This window comes from Schistocerca gregaria, chromosome X (assembly GCF_023897955.1).
Source record: "Schistocerca gregaria isolate iqSchGreg1 chromosome X, iqSchGreg1.2, whole genome shotgun sequence".
NCBI classification, from domain to species: domain Eukaryota; kingdom Metazoa; phylum Arthropoda; class Insecta; order Orthoptera; family Acrididae; genus Schistocerca; species Schistocerca gregaria.
The window spans coordinates 758,308,882-758,327,936 of NC_064931.1; the positions used below are offsets into that span (position 1 = coordinate 758,308,882).

The 19,055-nt window shown below is 35.1% G+C and overlaps 1 protein-coding gene across 1 annotated transcript in view; it reads right to left on the bottom strand.

Annotated features, from left to right (window-relative positions):
- Positions 1–2,402: 2,402 nt before the first annotated feature.
- The window catches only part of LOC126299393 (uncharacterized), a 50,122-nt gene continuing 33,469 nt past the window's right edge, over positions 2,403–19,055 (bottom strand). Inside the window, exons 6-9 of the mRNA XM_049991267.1 lie at positions 16,529–16,734; positions 11,734–11,946; positions 7,665–7,737; positions 2,403–2,664 (exon numbers count right to left, since the gene is read on the bottom strand). Of these exons, the coding sequence (XP_049847224.1) occupies positions 7,703–7,737; positions 11,734–11,946; positions 16,529–16,734 (454 nt within the window). The 3' untranslated portion in view covers positions 2,403–2,664; positions 7,665–7,702. The remainder of the gene's footprint in view (positions 2,665–7,664; positions 7,738–11,733; positions 11,947–16,528; positions 16,735–19,055) is intronic.

A 19,055-nucleotide genomic window follows, 5' to 3' on the forward strand; every position in this document is an offset into this window, starting at 1 on the left:
ACACCGTCAGATGGCTTGCGGAGTATGGATGTAGATGTAGATGTAGATCCTCATGAGTTCCTTCCTTGCTTCCTCCAACTGTGCCTGAAGGGCACAGATTTTCCTTTCCTGTTCCCCAATCAAAATGTTCCTACTACATACTCTGCAGTTCCAAGAGAGAACCTCTTCTGTTCTCCCAACATTCTCCCCACTGCATCCCCCCCTCCCCCCCACCCAGTAAAAATATTTCCTACAAGATTGGCAACAAATCCCTCTACTCACTACTCTATAACAGCTCCTACATTTCTGACTCACAGTCAGTTTCGCAAAAGTAATTAAATTTAAATAATGTTTTAAATTTGTTAAGGATGCGAGATTGGCTGTGTGTAAACAAAAAACAACACAAAGGTCTTATGTGTGGTGGTTGTGGTAGCCAAAGGGTGAGAGCCCTTGAAGTGTCCTTGCTGTCATCTTGATGAAAGAAAAAGAAAATCGTTTGAAATAATGAAAATTTATGAAAACTGCACTCTCCAAGACTCAAACCCACAAGGGTACAATGACAGATGTGATGCAACATGAGGAGCTACATCTGCCACCTTGAGTTTTTTTTCCAGAGAAGAGGTCAGTGATAACAGTGGTATGGAGAGTGGGAAACTGGGATGTGGAGGTGTTATTGCATCAAGGTAAATCATGCCACAAATTAGGTCAGAACTGTTTTGGTATCTCAATTTCCTTAATATTGCTCATAACCTTAACTCTGAGTTTACTGAATAAAATCACAATTATAAAACTTGGAATAGATAGAAAGAAACTTTGTGGCAATTGTCTTTAATGTTACTCAATATTCACATAGTTAACAAAGAAAGAGGCATATCTTATTACTGGTTGGAGACCTTTCAGGGAATTTTTGGCCACCTAGTCAATAGGGGTTTTCTCCTTTATGCACAACAACATCTTTGCTGTGCTGCATAAGGTTTGTGGCTTAAATGTAGGTGACTGTGGCAGGTGTATGTAGAGTGTGTCTTGTTTGTGTGGTCTGATGATAAGACCTGGGAGAGGATGATACACAGTACCAGCACATAGCATCCTCCTCTCAAATAGCACCAAGCATATTTCTGGACTTAACATCCTGATCCAATGAACATAACACCTTCAACAATTTCACATATCTTATTTTATAAGCTGCAGAGAGATTTGGAATTTAATTTAGGATGCTGGTGCAAAATCAGGATTCACACAGAATAAACTCAGATGGAATCAGTTTATTTGCAAATGTACAAAAATTAGTTTTGCACGTCTTACATATTGAAAAACCTCTGTTGAGGTGACTTTCATTCATTTAGCGCATATCTGTTTATTCTGTCTTATGGTACAGAATGGTGTTTTTCAGGAGTGTAGCTATATTTATTCAAATGTCAATTCAATGAAGTGAACTATTAGAGTGTTGTATAGAGTGTCTGACTGAATATTAGAAAAGAAATTACAAACAAATGTCCCACTCAAAGTGAAGTCGTAGCAAGCCTAGGACATAAGGTATGCAGGAGAGCTTTTGTAAAGTTTGGAAGGTAGGAGAGAGATATCACAGAATGGGGCTGTGAGGGGAGCTTGTAGCTCAGTCATTAAGAGCATTGCCCATGGAAGGTAAGCTTATTTGTTTGAGTCCTAGTCTGGTATACAACTGTAATCTGTGAGGAAGTTTTATCACACATGTAATCTATTCAAAGTGAATATTTCAAATTTTAAAAATGGTAAATGCCTGTAATCCAGAAGTTGAAAAAGTTGCTTGTTAAACCTAGAACTAAGGTTATGGACTGAATTTAATCGAATATCATATATGAAAGTGTCCCAAGAGATCTAATAGATTATGATATAGCTGTTAATGGAAACATTTATTCATTGTTAAAGAGACTAAATCCAACACGTTCACCATAATATTGCTTCTCACTTTGTTCACAGTGTTGTGAAACTATCGTCATTATTATGGTATTTTCCATAAGTGTTTTATTTTTCTGCTGTTGAGTAGATGTTATGCAATGCGTGTATTCACTATTTTTGTAAAAGGAGACAGTATGACCAGCACTTGCCTTTAGGAGATACAGTTCATAATACAATTGATAGAAATGTACTGCATAGCATGAAAGATAGGACTATATTTTATAAACATATTTCTTTTTTAGAGTAAGGGCAGAGAAAAAGCTTGTATGAGATAGGAAATGGGGAAGATGGGTGGGGGTTCCAGATCAGACAGCCCAAGAGTTAAGGGGATCAGTGAAGTATATGGATAACAGAACATAAGGGTAATGAAACTCACTGATTTTTTAGATCAGTTTACATTTCAAAGAATTCTCCATTCTGAAGTACATGAAATGTGTGTGCGTGTGTGTGGGGGGAGGGAGGGGGGGGGAGGGAAACTTTTTGTGGTGTACAAAATAATGTTGTATCTTTAATTAAAGAAACAGTTATACATTGATAAATGTAGATAACAATCTATCTTCATTCTTGTAACAAATATTCCATTTACAATGTTAGTTACAAATTAAGTAACTACATACACACAAGATGTTCCATAATCAAATAAATTTGTTCCTCTGTACTCTGAATTACACACCTAGAAAGTAGATTAGATCATAGGACACTGTAACCACCTGAAAGTAATGGGCACAGAGAACCATTTCATTTTTTAACCTGAAAGAAACAAAAAAAAAAACATAAAGGACATAAACCATGATATACATATAATTAATGATATATTTTTGTCAGTTTTATGTTGAAATTTAAACTATTGTAATAATGTACATTTTCTATTTCATTACAAAATCAGTGTTATTATAGTATGCATATCATGCTGACATTTCTGTTAAATTAAATAAACCAATTAAACTGTGTTTATCAATGCCCATTTGGCAATTTGCTTTTGTGTTATCTGAAAAGAAAACATGTGTCACCCAGTCAGTTCCATTCATGATTTTGTGAAGAGATATAAAAATATGCTGAACTTTTGACACAGGCACAAGTTAGTAGTAGTAGAAGTAGAAGTTTATTGTCTCGTAACATACAATTTCAAGCCATTGACTTAAATTACAGGAGACTCATCAAAACACAAAAACTGGTTTACAATTTTCCTTATAACACAAGTAATATAATATACAGTACTGAAAAATTACTTAATTAAGCAATTACTAATTTTTCTTCAAAAGTAACAAACTTTAAAGATTAACAGTACTAAGTACTTGCTCTCTCCTGCCCAAATTTTTAGGTTGTCATTTATGAATTCTTCTACAGAATAGTAACATTTCCGCACTTGTTTCTCATATAAGGATTTTTCCAGTGTTTCTAAATTTATGCTGAGCAATTCTCTTCCTTTCACTTCATTATAAATTTTCATACCCATATAATGTGGAGTTTGAGTATAAAGTTTTAAACGGTGGGTGGGCAGCATAAAATTATTTTGATTTCTGGTGTTGTAATCATGTTGAAAATGATTTGCTACAAATTAATCAGGGTTACTGTATACAAAGGTAATCAGTGCATATATGTATAGTGAGGGGACACTTAGTATACTTATATTTTTTAGGAGTGGGTGACATGATTTTCTTCGTGTTACATTGTACATATTTCTAATGATGGTTTTCTGAAGTTTCAGTATTCGACACATGGTTTGAACTACCCCAAAATACAATTCCATACCTTATTACTGACTCAAAGTAGTTGTGATATACTACTTTTCTTATTTCAATACTGGTTGTTGTTGTGGTCTTCAGTCCTGAGACTGGTTTCATGCAGCTCTCCATGCTATTCTATCCTGTGCAAGCTTCTTCATCCCCCAGTACCTACTGCAACCTACATCCTTCTGAATCCGCTTAGTGTATTCATCTCTTGGTCTCCCTCTATGATTTTTATCCTCCACGCTGCCCTCCAATACTAAACTGGTGATCCCTTGATGCCTCAGAACATGTCCTACCAACCGATCCCTTCTTCTAGTCAAGTTGTGCCACAAACTCCTCTTCTCCTCAATCCTATGCAATACGTCCTCATTAATTATATGATCTACCCATCTAATCTTCAGCATTCTTCTGTAGCACCACATTTTGAAAGCTTCTATTCTCTTCTTGTCCAAACTATTTATCGTCCCTGTTTCACTTCCATACATGGCTACACTCCATACAAATACTTTCAGAAACGACTTCCTGACACTTAAACCTATACTCAATGTTAACAAATTTCTCTATTGCCAATACTGGTAGCACTGTACAATATTGTCATCGAAAATGCTGGGCTATTTAATTTATTTGCAAGGTACTGTATATATGATGCCCATGATAGATTTTTATATAGTTGCATTCCTAGGAATTTCACACAGCTAGTTTCCTGCAAATCCTGGTTTCTGTGACTGACCTGAATATCATTTAATTTTGGTTGTTTTGTTTTAAACTGCAGTAGCTGAGTCTTTTCCATGTTTAATTTTAACCCATTAAAATGAAACCAGGTATCAAATTTTTCTAAAGTATTTAATACAGTTTGTGTCCGCCCCCAGTAGCTGAGTGATCAGCATGACAGAAAGTCATTCCTAAGGGCCCGGGTTCGATTCCCGGCTGGGTCGGAGATTTTCTCTGCTCAGGGAGTGGGTGTTGTGTTGTCCTAATCATCATAATTTCATCCCCATTGACGCGCAGGTCGCCGAAGTGGCGTCAACTCGAAAGACCTGCACCAGGTGAACGGTCTACCGAACAGGAGGCCCTAGCCACACGACATTTCATTTTTCAATTCAGTTTGTAGAATTTGATCAGTACTGTTACTTTCAATGATTATTAAAGATGTGTCATCTGCAAATGGAACTGAGTGACACTCAATATTAAGTGGCAGATCATTTATGTACAACAAACACAGAATGGGACCTAAGATAGAATCTTGGGGTCCTCCATGTGAAATGGTTTTCCATTTTGAAGTATAAGTTTGTTTCTCTGCTGTTATAACTACTCTTTGTCGTCAGTTGATTAGATAGGAATTAAACCATTCTAGTACTGTGCCCCTAATTCCATACTTGTCCAGTTTACAGAGTAGCAAGGAGTGATTCACACTATCAAAGGCCTGTGATAGGTCACAAAAAATTCCTGTGACTTGCAGTGAGTTGTCTAGAGATGAGCTAATTTTATCAACAAAATTATTTATAGCAGATATTGTGGTTTTGCCTTTCTGAAATCCATACTGTTTTTTTGAGATTATTTTAAATTTTTCTATGAAATTTTGAATCTGTATGGTGACTTCCTCCTCAAATATTTTTGATAGTGATGGAAGAAGAGAGACTAGATGATAGTTTCCCATATGTTTGTTTGTGCCTTTTTAAGTAATGGCTTAACTAACTGCGTACTTCAGTGTGTCTGGAAAATAACCTTCTTGAAGGGACTGGTTGACAACATTTCTTATAACACATGAATACAAAAATGTCATACTACTTAATTTTATACAAAAAAATAATTATAAGTTTTTCTTTATTAACCAACAACTTGAATTTTTTCTAGTGTTATTCATCTTAAGGACTGGAGTAGCAGTTGAGAAGATAATCATTATAATTACTCCCAGATGACGGGAGCTTGACCCCTGAAAGACATAGCTGTGTATTACATTCCTCACATATGTGTGCTGTATGCTACATATTTTAACAAAACTGAATTTTGTCATTACTATTTATTATTTGTTCTATCTGTTTCCAAGCATTTTACTGTGGTCACAAGGTTCTCTTTTTTTACTTAAGTATTTGGCAACCATTTTAATTTTTATGGCTGCATAAACTTCCCACCACCACAGTTAGCAGTTAACATAAGAGAGGAAGCTTGTGTGGACTATAATTCTGTGAATTTTTTAAAGTTATTTTGTGTATTTTAACTGTTTGTGAATCATGTTTATTGTGATGGAGATTGAGAACAAGTGTGGGAGACAACCTGACTAGTATAAGTGACCAAGATTCTTTAATAGCACATAATAGTAAAACCCTGATTCTTTAAGGAATCTGCTTCACATGTCTGATTACTTTACAAATGAGTTAGTGTGTTAAATGCTTGTCATTAAACATGTAATCAAGAAAGTATTTAGAAAAGGTTTGAAATTATGCTTCAAATGTGTTGAAAGTTACTGAGCGTCATTATCAAATACCATACGAATGCAGTCTGTGTAATTTGTGCTCAATTTTTATCAAAAGGTAGTTATTTAAGCATCTCAAAGTTTTTGATGTCATATCTCCTGAACTATGTGTCATACAGTGATAGAATTTTACAGAACCAGTCAGTGACATATGTAGATGCAGTGTGCAAAGTATAATGCAAATACAGTTAGCAGTATAGATGTAATAAATTAAGACATCATGTCTGATGTTGAACGTCTTCTGTGTGCCATTTTAAATGGAAGCTAGTTTTTCATGCATCTAAATGTCTATGACGTCATATCTGCTGAATTGTATGTCATACACTGATAATAATTTGCAGATACATTCAGTGGCAGGCCCTATATATGGATATTGTCTGCAAACTGTGTTGTGAATAGCTGGTAGCAAGGAAGTAATAAATTAAAACATCATGTATGATGCTGATGTTTTATTGCATGAACAGTGAAAAGGTATTAAGTGAGAAACTTCTTTTCCTTTTATCATTTTGTGGTGAGTGTCAGTGACAAAAAATTTGATACAAGTTTGAAAATATGTATAAAATTTGTTGGAAGTTGTGAAGTGCTCTCATTCTAAAATGCTGGATGAATTAAGTCCAGGTGTTTGCATGCCATCTATTACACTGTGTCAAGACAAATACAGTTTCTAACCATAATATGTGTCTTATTGTGTCAAACTTTTAACATAATATTGCACCTCTTAAACAGCAGATTATGCCAGTATTATAATTTTTTAAATCCAATTAATAACTACGTAAAATACAGAAAATTATTATTTTTTGTTCCTTGAAGCTGTTAGATAGGCAATCTGCAACTCATAATGGTTCTGGGATAGTCACTTAGTGTATAGAGCATAAAATAATAACATTCTTAATGAACTCATTGTGTTTAAATAATTTATATTCTCATCTGTAACTGAGTGGGATGTAACCATGTTTATAGCTGAGTTGTATTGAATGATGTGAATGTCACTGAACTGTAATGAAGTAAAAAATAGTTTATATTATGATAGCTCATAAATATAGCAAATAATGTGGAGACTGTCACTCTTTGAGCAATATGAGAAGCCTAGGGTTAAGTGTTTTCTCAAATGTGTAAATGCAGAGCCCTAACAGTTGCTCCACATGGTAGGGCAACCACATATGTGTGTGACTGGTGCATCACACCTTACAGTCTCACCACACACAGCATGATCTACATCTGAAAATTAGTGGCAGTGTATTGCTTGTAGGACTTATATCCAGATACCTGGACGCATAAGTAAGAAGTAATTTGTTTTGGAGTGAATCATCCTGAATAAAGCAGCTGTGGTAATTTACGTAAGATGAGATCAAAAGTTACTAACATACTAGAAACTATTTTTACATCACTAATTTTCTCTGGCTACAGTTCATATACTGGTACATGAAAAATGTTGGTTTCATCAAGTATTGGAGGAATATTCATTATTGTAGATTTACAAATAAAAATAACTTGGGAAGGTCAAATATCCATAATCAAATTCATATTAATAACATAAAGTTACTTACATGTGATTGCAAGCAAAAGAGGAATGCTGACTTCTGAATTAGTTACAGTTTATCTGGTTTTCATCAATGTAAGCTGAAAAGAGAATATATTTCAATGTTATAAAGTGTGATTGGGCATCCCTATTCTATGACACATTAATTATCTAATTAACACTAAGAAGCATTTACAGTTAAATATCCAACTCAAAGAAACAAATGACAGGCAGGTCTCTATATATAGAACTGTAAGTGGGAATAACGTTTTAACAAAATGTCAGTTCGGTTTTCAGAAAGGTGTTTCAGCAGATAGTGCTATACACACTTTCACAGATCAAATTTTAAATGCTCTGGATAGTAGAACATCACCAATTGGGATTTTCTGTGATCTCTCTAAGGCTTTTGATTGTGTGGATCATGAAATCCTCTTAGATAAGCTGAAGTACTATGGAATGAATGGTTCAGTACACAGATGGTTCACTTCATATTTAACTGGTAGAATGCAGAAGGTTGAAACAGTAAACCCACATAGTACACAAAGGGCAGCAGATTATTCAGGCTGGGGATGTATCAAGAATGGGGTACCACAGGGCTCTGTCTTGGGGCCTTTATTGTTTTTAATATATGTTAATGACTTGCCTAATTATATTCATGAAGATGCAAACTTGGTTCTCTTTGCAGATGACACAAGTATTGTAATCAAGCCTAAAAAGCAAGAATCAGCTGAGGAAAATGCAAATAATGTTTTTCAAAGCGTTATTAGGTGGTTTTCCGCAAATGGACTTTCATTGCACTTTGAAAAAACACTGTACATACAGTTCAGTACAGGGAAAGGCATAACACCGGAAATAAATATAGAGTGTGGGGGAAAATCTTTAGCTAAAGCAGATTGTTCAAAATTTCTGGGTGTCTGTATTAATCAGAATTTAAACTGGAAGACACACATTGACAATCTACTGAAACGATTGAGCTCAGCTACCTATGCTATTAGTGTCATTGCAAATTTTGGAGACAAGCACATCAGTAAGTTAGCTTACTATGCATATATTCATTCGTTGATTTCTCATGGAATCATCTTTTGGGGCAATTCATCACTAAGAAAGAAGGTATTTATTGCACAAAAGCGTGTTAGCAGAATAATATCTGGGGCTCATCCAAGATCATCTTGTAGACAATTATTTAAAGAATTAGGGATATTGCCAGTAGCTTCACAATATATATACACCCTAATGGAATTTGTTGTTAGTAACCCAGATCACTTCAGAATTAATAGCACAGTCCACAGCTACAATACTAGGAGACAGGGTGACCTTCACTACCGTTCATTGAATTTGACATTGGCACAAAAGGGGGTGAATTATACTGCCACAAAGATTTTTGGTCAATTGCCAAACAATATCAAAAGTCTGACAGACAACCAATCGGCATTCAAAAGTAAGTTAAGGGAATTCCTGAATGACAACTCCTTCTACTCCATAGATGAATTTTTAGACATAGGCCAAAGAAATACAGTAAGCATTAACAATTGTACCGTATATAAGACTAACAATGATTATTTGGGATAAATGAATCTTGTGTACTTTGACACGTTCCACATCATTACGAAAGAATCGTGTTCATGATCCATGGGACAAGTAATATAACTAACTAAACTAACTAACTAAGCAACTTTCCATTTATGGAGAAACACACACATTTACATCACATTTATTTTTTTTCTATTTTATTTATTAAAAAGGTCATAATTAGTTCTGAAATCTGCAGTTTATTTTAGGATAGGTTCTAGTATCATCTTAACAGTATAAATATATTAATGTATTTCAGATGGAAAATATCATCTAAGGAAAAACAAGTCATCTTCAGCTGCTGTGTTCACTAATTACTTATGAAGTAACAGTCATGATTGCAAAATGTCATTTATTCAAAATGGCCAGTTTTGGCACATACAGTAGTCCATCTTCAGACTGACTGCACCATTTGCTGTAGCTGGTGACATGCTGAACAGCTGTGTTTTTTCAAGGTGGTAAGTGCAGTTATTAGTTTGACAACATGCAGCTGCTCAGCACATCGACAGCTCCAGTAAATGGTGCACTTAATCTGAAGATGGTCTAGTATATGTGCCAAAAGTGGTCATTTTAAAGAAATTATATTTTGCAGTCGTGTCAGTTCCTTCATAAGTAACTATCACAAGTAAGGTAACTGTCACCCCCAACCATTTTGGCTAAAATAATGCTGTGTTTACTTCTAAACAACAAATTTCCACTGTCTCTTTCATTAACATTCACATATTTAGGAAGAGGAATTTTCATGTATCATTGTCACTAAGTATGACTCATCACCAGTTACCATATATTTTAATTGAGCACTGATTTTTATTGTGTTATCAGAGCAAAATGTTTTGTATAATGGGAAAAATGCAAAAACTAATAAATCAACGTCTGAAAGCAAACACTGTGACACCTAAATTTTACTCAAGGACTGTCCGTGTGTGTGTGTGTGTGTGTGTGTGTGTGTGTGTGTGTGTGTGTGTGTGTGTGTGTGTGTGTGTGTGCAAGAGAGAGAGAGAGAGAGAGAGAGAGAGAGAGAGAGAGGGGGGGGGGGGGAGGGGGGCAGCAGTGAAAGGAAAATGAGAGTTGACCATCATGTGAACTTTAAGGTTGTTACAGACAGTGGGCCACCTCAGAGTGACAAAAATTAGGAGAGGACTGCCATATGGCCATGTTCTAGACAACACCTTAATGTTGCTCTGAATTTGTTTAGGTAAACTGCAGGGAATTTAAACCTGTTTGGTTGAGTAGGAACCTGTTTAAACTCTATGCCTCTTAAATAAATGTTGAGTGTAGTAATCGCTATCCCATTTTACTATTGTAGTTGGTTTGAAGCATAACATATCTAACCACATAGTAAAAATTACAATTTTATTTTACAATGTAAATAGGGATTGTTATGTACTGTAGTTTCAATCATTGATACATACACTACTATATCACATAAACTTTCGAATATTTTAAGGCTCTGATCCTGGTCACATAGAAAGTCATAAAAGAAGAATTTTCATATCTCACACATATTACTTCAGAGTATCTTGTGAAAATTATACTATGAAGCACTGTTCAATTAAAATATATGGTAACTGGTGATGAGTCATACTCAGTGACAGTGATATATGAAAATTCCTCTTCCTAAATATGTGAATGTTAATGAAAGAGACAGTGGAAATTGCTGTCTTTATTATAGCACAGATCAGTAAATCAAAACTTTAATTCTACTTACCTACATAAAATGAAAATTGCCATCATTATTTCCTTCTATTATTTCATAAAAAATATTAGTGTAATAAATCAGGACTACTCCATGAATAGCAATGAACAAAATGAAAGTATTCTTTGGCGAAGTTCTGCATTAAAACTGATTATTTATTTCAGTTACAGAGTGACGTTTTCTTGCTGCAACTGAATAAATAATCAGTTTTAGCATAATCACAGTCACTTTATTGCTCATAGACAACAAGTCTGCCCTTATAAAATGTATAACAATACCAGAGGAGGAAAGCTGCTACTCACCATATAGCGGAGATGCCAGTGTGGTTTCCGTTCTCTGAGACTGCAGACATGTGTACAACTTGCATTTGTGTGTGTGTGTGTGTGTGTGTGTGAACGTCTACTGCTGACAAAGGCCTTAATGGCCGAAAGCTATAATTGTGTGCATCTTTCTTGTGCCTATTGTGACTCAGCATCTCCACTATATGGTGAGTAGCAACTTCCTTTCTTGTTATTTCTACAATCCATCCTGGATTTTCCATTGCCTTATAAAATTTATATATATATTTAACATAATGTCAATAATGGAACAAATATATCTATTCATCCTGGTATGAATGCATGCATATCGTGTGAAGTGAAGGTGGGACTGACAGCTATGAAGGACCTTTACTGTTAGGATTCCAATAAAATTAAGTGAGTTGGTGAGATTGCATTAATGTCCATTGTATGACACCTGATGATATCAGTACTGAAAAATAATGTTTCTTGTATTAGAAATAAGAATAGTTTGTAGGAGTAGACATGATATATTGATGTACAATGAAACATACTTGTGTTCAAGTACTGTGCAATCCTCAGGAATACTTCAAAGCTCGAAACTCCAAAGAAATTTGGAGTTCCATCTGAAGCAACAGTAGCCAGGGGTTCAAGCTGATCACGCTGATAATCAGCAATACCAATTGTGAACACTATATCTCCATTTGCTTTCAGAGTGTCTGCAGCTGGAGCAGGATCAGTTGTACTGATACCATCTGTTACTAGAACTGGAAGCAGAAAATGTATGTGAAATGACATCAGTCTCTTACATTTTTAAAGTAATCATAATTGAAATATAGTACACACTTGTCATTATTATTTTTATCTCAATGGCATAACTATTAGAGGTCTGCAAATGAGGGGTTTTGCTCACTCATAGTCACTTTCATATGCCTCGGTTGGCCATGTTGTGTGCGGGTATGAAAGATTGGAATGGGCTGCTTGTGGTTGAACATGACATTGAGGGGAATGGAGGGCAGAGGCTGCTGCTTATGGTGCACTTGACCCTTTGCTGTTATGAACATGTAGCTCTGTATAGCTGTAGGCTGGTTTAACTCCTCCCAGCTGATATAAATACACTAAGATCAATTTAGTTATGCTGTACATGTATCTTCCTGCTTGGTAGCATCTAATCACATCATCATTGTGACCCATAAGAGAGAAGTTTAGTTTTGATTAAAAAAAATGGAAACAGTTAAAAATTCCAATTAAAAGCTAAGGAACTAACAATTTTTGCAATTATGGTCAGTCTTGGAGTGAAGGAAATACATTACTGTCTTTCATAACATCATCCGCTTTCTCAGTTCAAATTTACATATGATGAACGTTACAACTAAACATTAGAGATCTAAAAAATAAAGTTCTCTCAGAACTATTTTTTGTTAACATTGTAATTGCAATGAACTGCTAGAACACCATGCCTCATCTGTCCAATATGAGATTCCCTGCAGTGCTGAAATTTCTTTCACTAACTGCATTTGAGGCTGGTACACGAAACACTCTTTTTGCTAAAATAGCTAGCCTGAAATAAAGACAATTGGTATGTTTTCTCCACTCTAGCAGATCATTGTCATCACCACCACCCATTCAGCCTCATTGGTGAACTGAGAATCAAGTGATCCACTGCTCAGCCATTCTGAAATCATGTACTTGATTTTTTTGGCTGGTGAGCACTGATGACGTTCTCTAGATGGCCCTAAATAAATATATCACAAATATTACAAAAACAGAATGAACAAGATAGCATCTTACAGTTGTTTAAATTAAAGGAATTATAATGTGCAAATTTATAATAGCTACAGGGTGCATGAGCATTATATCAGTATATTCTTCAGAAGAAGGAAGAGTATATCTGATAAATTTTACAAAAGCTTGTGAAGTGTCCTTGATTCCATAGATAAGAAAGGCTATAATGTCATAGGGGGATGAAAATGTGAATGCTAGAGTAGGAAAACAGCCAGTAAGGACCTAATTGGAATAAATGGAGAATCAGCAGTTAAACAGAATGGATAAATATTATGAAATTTTGTGAACTTAAATTCACTGCAAATAGAAAATAGCTTTTCCCAGCATATAGAGATTGACAAATTATTAGATTAGTAATAGATTATTTAATATTGTACAAAATGAAAAACAGTTCTTTAAAAATCAGAAGAGGAAAATTGGGAAGTAGAAGGAATCAACTGATGTCTTTCAAACATAGAAGGAAATGGTTTTAAAGAACCTCAAGAGGCCACACAGAGCTGTAAAATCCGAAGAGCTCCTGGAACGGACTACTAAATATAGAATTAGTTGGCATGCAGAACTATTTAACAACTTAACACCTTCGGATTCTTAGGTGGTGACATGTCAGATCTCAGCGAATCTCATTTTTCAAATAATCATGATCGAATATGTGGTTTAGGATTATATGCAAAATATGTGCAATGCATGCACAATGCATAAAGAGTTGCAGTGCCTTCCACATATTAGCACCTCAATAGGTGACAAAAATCTTACTAAGATGCTGGGGATTTACTCAATTAAATACTGTTTCCTCAGTGTGTTAATAAATTCACCAGTTTCTTTTCTCTCAGAAAAGTGAGATGTCAACTCCATACATTTGAGTGCCCAATCTTGAACAACAAAGTATGCAGTAATCACCTTTTCCGATATGGATTGGTCCACAAATCCACTGTACATGCACACACAGTCACAGTTATGGCCTGGACAATGTTTGGCATCTTCTCACCCTATTTCATTGGCTTGTCTTTCAGTATTTTGTGCCACCACTGTAGGATGAGGCAAAATGTTGCAGACTGTAGAAGTCTGTCCAAATTTAGAACCGATATTTACAAGATCCTGACATAGAGAGTGAAATCCTCTACAAGACATTAATCTAAAGGATGAATGTCCCTAGCACACATTTCATTGCACTTTTTAGTTACAGAATATTTCACTGAAACTGGTAATGCTTCAGGACTTCCACTTTGTTGTGCCTTCAGATGCTTCATAATGGATCTGTAAGACAGGGGAGCAAAGCACCTGCCACACTGCACATAACCAACATGATTTCTATCCTTACTCTGTTACTATTGGAAATCTCTCCCAAACATTGCTATGACCACCTGCTTTTGCAATCAGAATGTATTCTTTCAAATGAAGCTTCCATCTCACAGTCTCCTTCGTTTCACAGGCACGTGACATGAACCTGTGGCTGGCGAGTGTGATAGTGGCAACTGGGTAAGAGTATGCAGTTGAGACATTCAAGCATCACACATTTGACCAAGCATGGAGAAAGTCTAATGCAGTTGCTCCCCATGTTGAAAGCAGCCACATTGACATCTGCTGGAATTTTCTGTAACTACATGTACCAAGCAATTTGAGTGAACACTAATGACAGATGCAGACCTCTAATGTCTATTCTCTGAAATTTCAGCTAAATGTATTTTAGGGACTTAATAGAATGATGTACTAATTAAATATTTATTAATTGTTTCCACTGCTTGTACCGTTACACTATCTCAATTATATATATGCGTAAAAGAGTCAATAGAATTTTAATGACTATTATTATGTACTAAATGTTATTTATGCTACTAAAATAGGCCCTATTAATGCCTTTTACCACAGTTCCATTATTATATATTACTTATGAAACATCCTCCATCCACATTTTGTAAATAATATTTTACTGTCATTTGTGTCCTGCAGTTCACATCCTTTAATGTCATACTTTTTATCACAAAATGTTATTTTTGTTCTTTAACACCATATGTGCTTAAATTTGTTGCAATTTTTTTTTGCAGAAATTGTCATTACAGTTTAGGAATCGAACTGATATTCTGAATTAGTATGTACCTAAAATTCCACTTATGGAGTCAGTATTGTGTAATGAAGCAGCCCTACTAAGATTCCAGACATGTCACTGCATTTCACTACTGTACGTTAACTGTAAGGTGGCCAAATCCAGAGAGAGATTGCAAAGAGCAGAGGAAGGGAACTAAGCCTGGCCCCACATAGACTGCCAAAGTGTGAGGAGCCACACAGGGGAGGGTGGTGAGGAAACAAGCTCTGCCAGCTTTGCAGTGTAGGCACCTTCACCTCTGGTTCATGCTTCTGTGACAGCAGAAGCTATGCACAGAGATAAAGATCACTTCAGTGGGGCTTGTAATCAGAAGCAAAAGTGTCTTATGTATTGACGTGTTTAATAAAGGTCCTAACTGCAACAGTTATGTATGCTTAACATCAGGAAAACAAATAGTAAAAAATATAGTGAAGTAAAACACTGAAACACAGCAGTCAACAATGATTACCACTCACAGTACTGTCAGACAGCTAATGTTGATTGCATACAAAAGCAAGTAACTGCTGTCTGAAGCCTTCCAACATCTACCAGTTTCTACTGACTGGGCCGTAGGGAGCTGATCAGCCAACTTTGTCATTTGTCTTTATCAGACAAGTGAAACTCGTAAACATGTACTTATTTGTGCTTTTGTTCCTAAAATAGACCCAGAAAGATAATTACTGAAAAAGTCTCCTTGTCATGAAACAAGCACAGTAGGAACTGCAAAAACAATGTGCCATGTAGAATAAAAGTACCATAGCTGAAACCTATGGGTATCCATAAATTTACTTTCTTTTATGTAGGAAACTATTAGTTACACTAAAAACTATCATAACCTGTCGCTGGCTAACAAAAATCATACAGCAGTGTGAAGTAGAAATTGTTTCCAAACTTTACAGTTCTCAAATAATGTGACAAACATTTCATCCATTCCAGAATGAGACTTTCACTCTGCAGTGGAGTGTGCACTGATATGAAACTTCCTGGAAGATTAAAACCTTCGCAGGAGAGCTTCTGTAAAGTTTGGAAGGTAGGAGACGAGATGCTGGCAGAAGTAAAGCTGTGAGGACCGGGTGTGAGTTGTGCTTTGGTAGCTCAGATGGTAGAGCACTTGCCCGCGAAAGGCAAATGTCCCGAGTTCGAGTCTCGGTTGGGCACACAGTTTTAATCTGCCAGGAAGTTTCATTCCATCCATTCATTGGAGAGGGATTTATAACTGCTTTTTAAAGGCTTAAAGTTTCATAACAATATTTCATAACTATATTAGTTAAAAAGTAATACTTCAAAAGTTCAGTGACAGAAGAAGTTTTAGTTAGGAATATTACAACACAAGAAAGAATATAAAGTGTTCTCTGATATACCAGGGGGTTGTGTTCTCTTCATTATTTTTTTTTCCAAATTCTCAACAAAATGATTAATAAAGAAAAATAAATTGAAAACCTATGTGCATTCACATTTTTTGGTATAATACTGTAGGTACTTACAAACAAGTGTTGTATTATGAACTGCATTCTTCTCTATTTCATCAATTGCCAGATTTAATGCAACTAGTATACTTGTTCCACCCTCTGTGTAAACTACGTTACCAACAGAGTCAACAAACACACATGTATCTGTTTGAGTCAGCGGTATGTCTACATCAGCAACATGACTGAAAGTTATCAAGCCTGCTGTTCGATTTACAGAGAGCCTGAAGAAACAGAATGACAATCAGAATCAGAATTTTTATTGTTGTCTAACATACAGAGTTAAATCATAGATTTAATGTACAGGGGGCTCATAAACACTAAAATTATGATTCAGATGTATTACAGAAACAATATACAACAACAGCATTAACAAAAAAACATAATTATTACAGCTGTTTAGTTGATATAAAACTGCTAAGCTTAATTAACAACAATTTACTTTGTTGTCCCGATTTTCACATTTTCATTCAGAAATTCTTCTAAGGAATAGCAGTATTTCTGTACTAATGACTATCATAGCTTTTGTTTCAGTTGCTCTAGCTCCATGCTGTGGAATTGTTTCTTTTTTAGAATATTGTAAATTTTCATGCTCATGTATTCTCGGATTTGTGCATATAGCTTTAATCTATGAGTGGGAAGCATGAAATTCCCTCGTTACTGGTGCTGTATTGACATTTAACATAATTGTCTATAAGTAACTTGGGGTTACTGTCTGCAAAAATAATCGTTTCATAAATGACCACTTAATATTTTTAAATTTGTTAACAATGGATGAAAGGATTCTTTTGGTTTTACATTACACATATTTCTAACAACTGATTTTTGAAATTTTAATATTCTAATCATTTTGCTTGTGATACCCCAAAAAATAATGCCATACCTTACAACTGATTCAAAGTAACTGTGGAAAACTACTTTCCTTGTCTCCATGCTAGTTGAATATGACAGAACCCTCATTGCAAAGATCAAGATGTTTATTTTATTTGCTAAGTACTTTACATGTGAAGACCAGAATAAAATTTGGCCCAGATGCATTCCTAAAACTTAACATAGCATGCTTCTTTCAGTTATTGGTTTTTATGATTACTGTGGGTTTCATTTACCTTAGAATATTTAGTTTTAAGTTGCAGTAAACGTGTTTCTCCAATATTCCATTTCAATCCACTTAGTTGGGACAAGTTTTATAAACTGTCTAGTAGATTTCTGATAGTTGAGGGAATGTGATCCATATCATTGCTTTTGACTAGGGTAGAAATATCATCAGTGGATAAAACTGAGTGTGAATTTTACTTAAGGGGCAAGTCATATATAAGTAGAAATAAAACTGGACCTGGAACTGAACCTTTTGAAACAACCATCCATTCATAGAAGGAATTTCCCTTGCCTAATGGTACAAGTACCTTTAGCTTTCTGTTTGTGGTAGATGACCTAAACAACTCTAGGCCATAATTTCCAGTTCCATTTTATACAGGAACAAGTGATGTTTTACACAACCAAAAGTTTTTGTGAGATCACAGAATAACCTGCAACTTTTCTTGACCTGTCTAAAACAAAACTGATTTTTTTCCACAACTCATTAATGGCCTCTGTTGTGTTTTTGCCTTTTTTAGAGCCATATTGACTATCTGAAATTATGTTTACTCTTTCTATAAATTTTTTTAACTTGCACTACCACCACTTTTTCACAGATTTTTGAAAAAATTGGAAGAACAGAGATTGGGACACAGTTCCCAATATCTTTTCTTGGGCCTTTTTTAAACAAAGGTTTAACCTCTGCATACATCAGAGAATCTGGAAAGTGACCTTCAAGTGCTTTGTCAATTATTGAGAAAAGGGAGTGAGCTGTTATCTTCACAGCTGCTTTAACTACTTTGGTCGTTATGCCATCCCACGTGGCACAATTTTTGTTTTTTAATGGTAATATAGTTTTCGCTGCATCTTAGGCTGACATTTTCTCAAATTTATTAAAGTGTTCTTCTGTCTTCTGACTTAAAGTACTTTTTCTGCACAAGCATGTACATCTACATCTAATTTTGATGCATTTGAAAAAGAAAGTGAGTCTGCTATTTGAGCAGGATTTCTTTACAATTTTATTTCTCACCTTGATTTCTGACAACAGACCACACTGCCTATAATTTGTGTGCATGAGCCAAGATGTAATTACTATTAATGATTTTTTTGCTTTTTTCACTACCCTTAAAATATGCCTTTATATCGTTTGACATAGTTAATGAAAACAGGATCTTTGGTGTATTTCAGTTCTTTGTGCAGCTGTCTTATTTTCGCTACTTGATATTTTTATTCCAGCAGTGACCCAATTTAGCTTATTTGATATTTTTTGAGGCTCACTCTAAGTGGAAATATTTCATGAAATATATGTAAAAAAATTTTAAAAAATATCTTAAAATGCACAGAGATTGGAATATCATCTTGCAGTTGCCATGCCATCTCCTCTAATTTTAAAACAGAACAGTTTTAAATTTTCAGCAGTAAAATCCCTTTGCTGTAGGTTTTTCTAGTGCTTGTTTCATTTGCATTAATT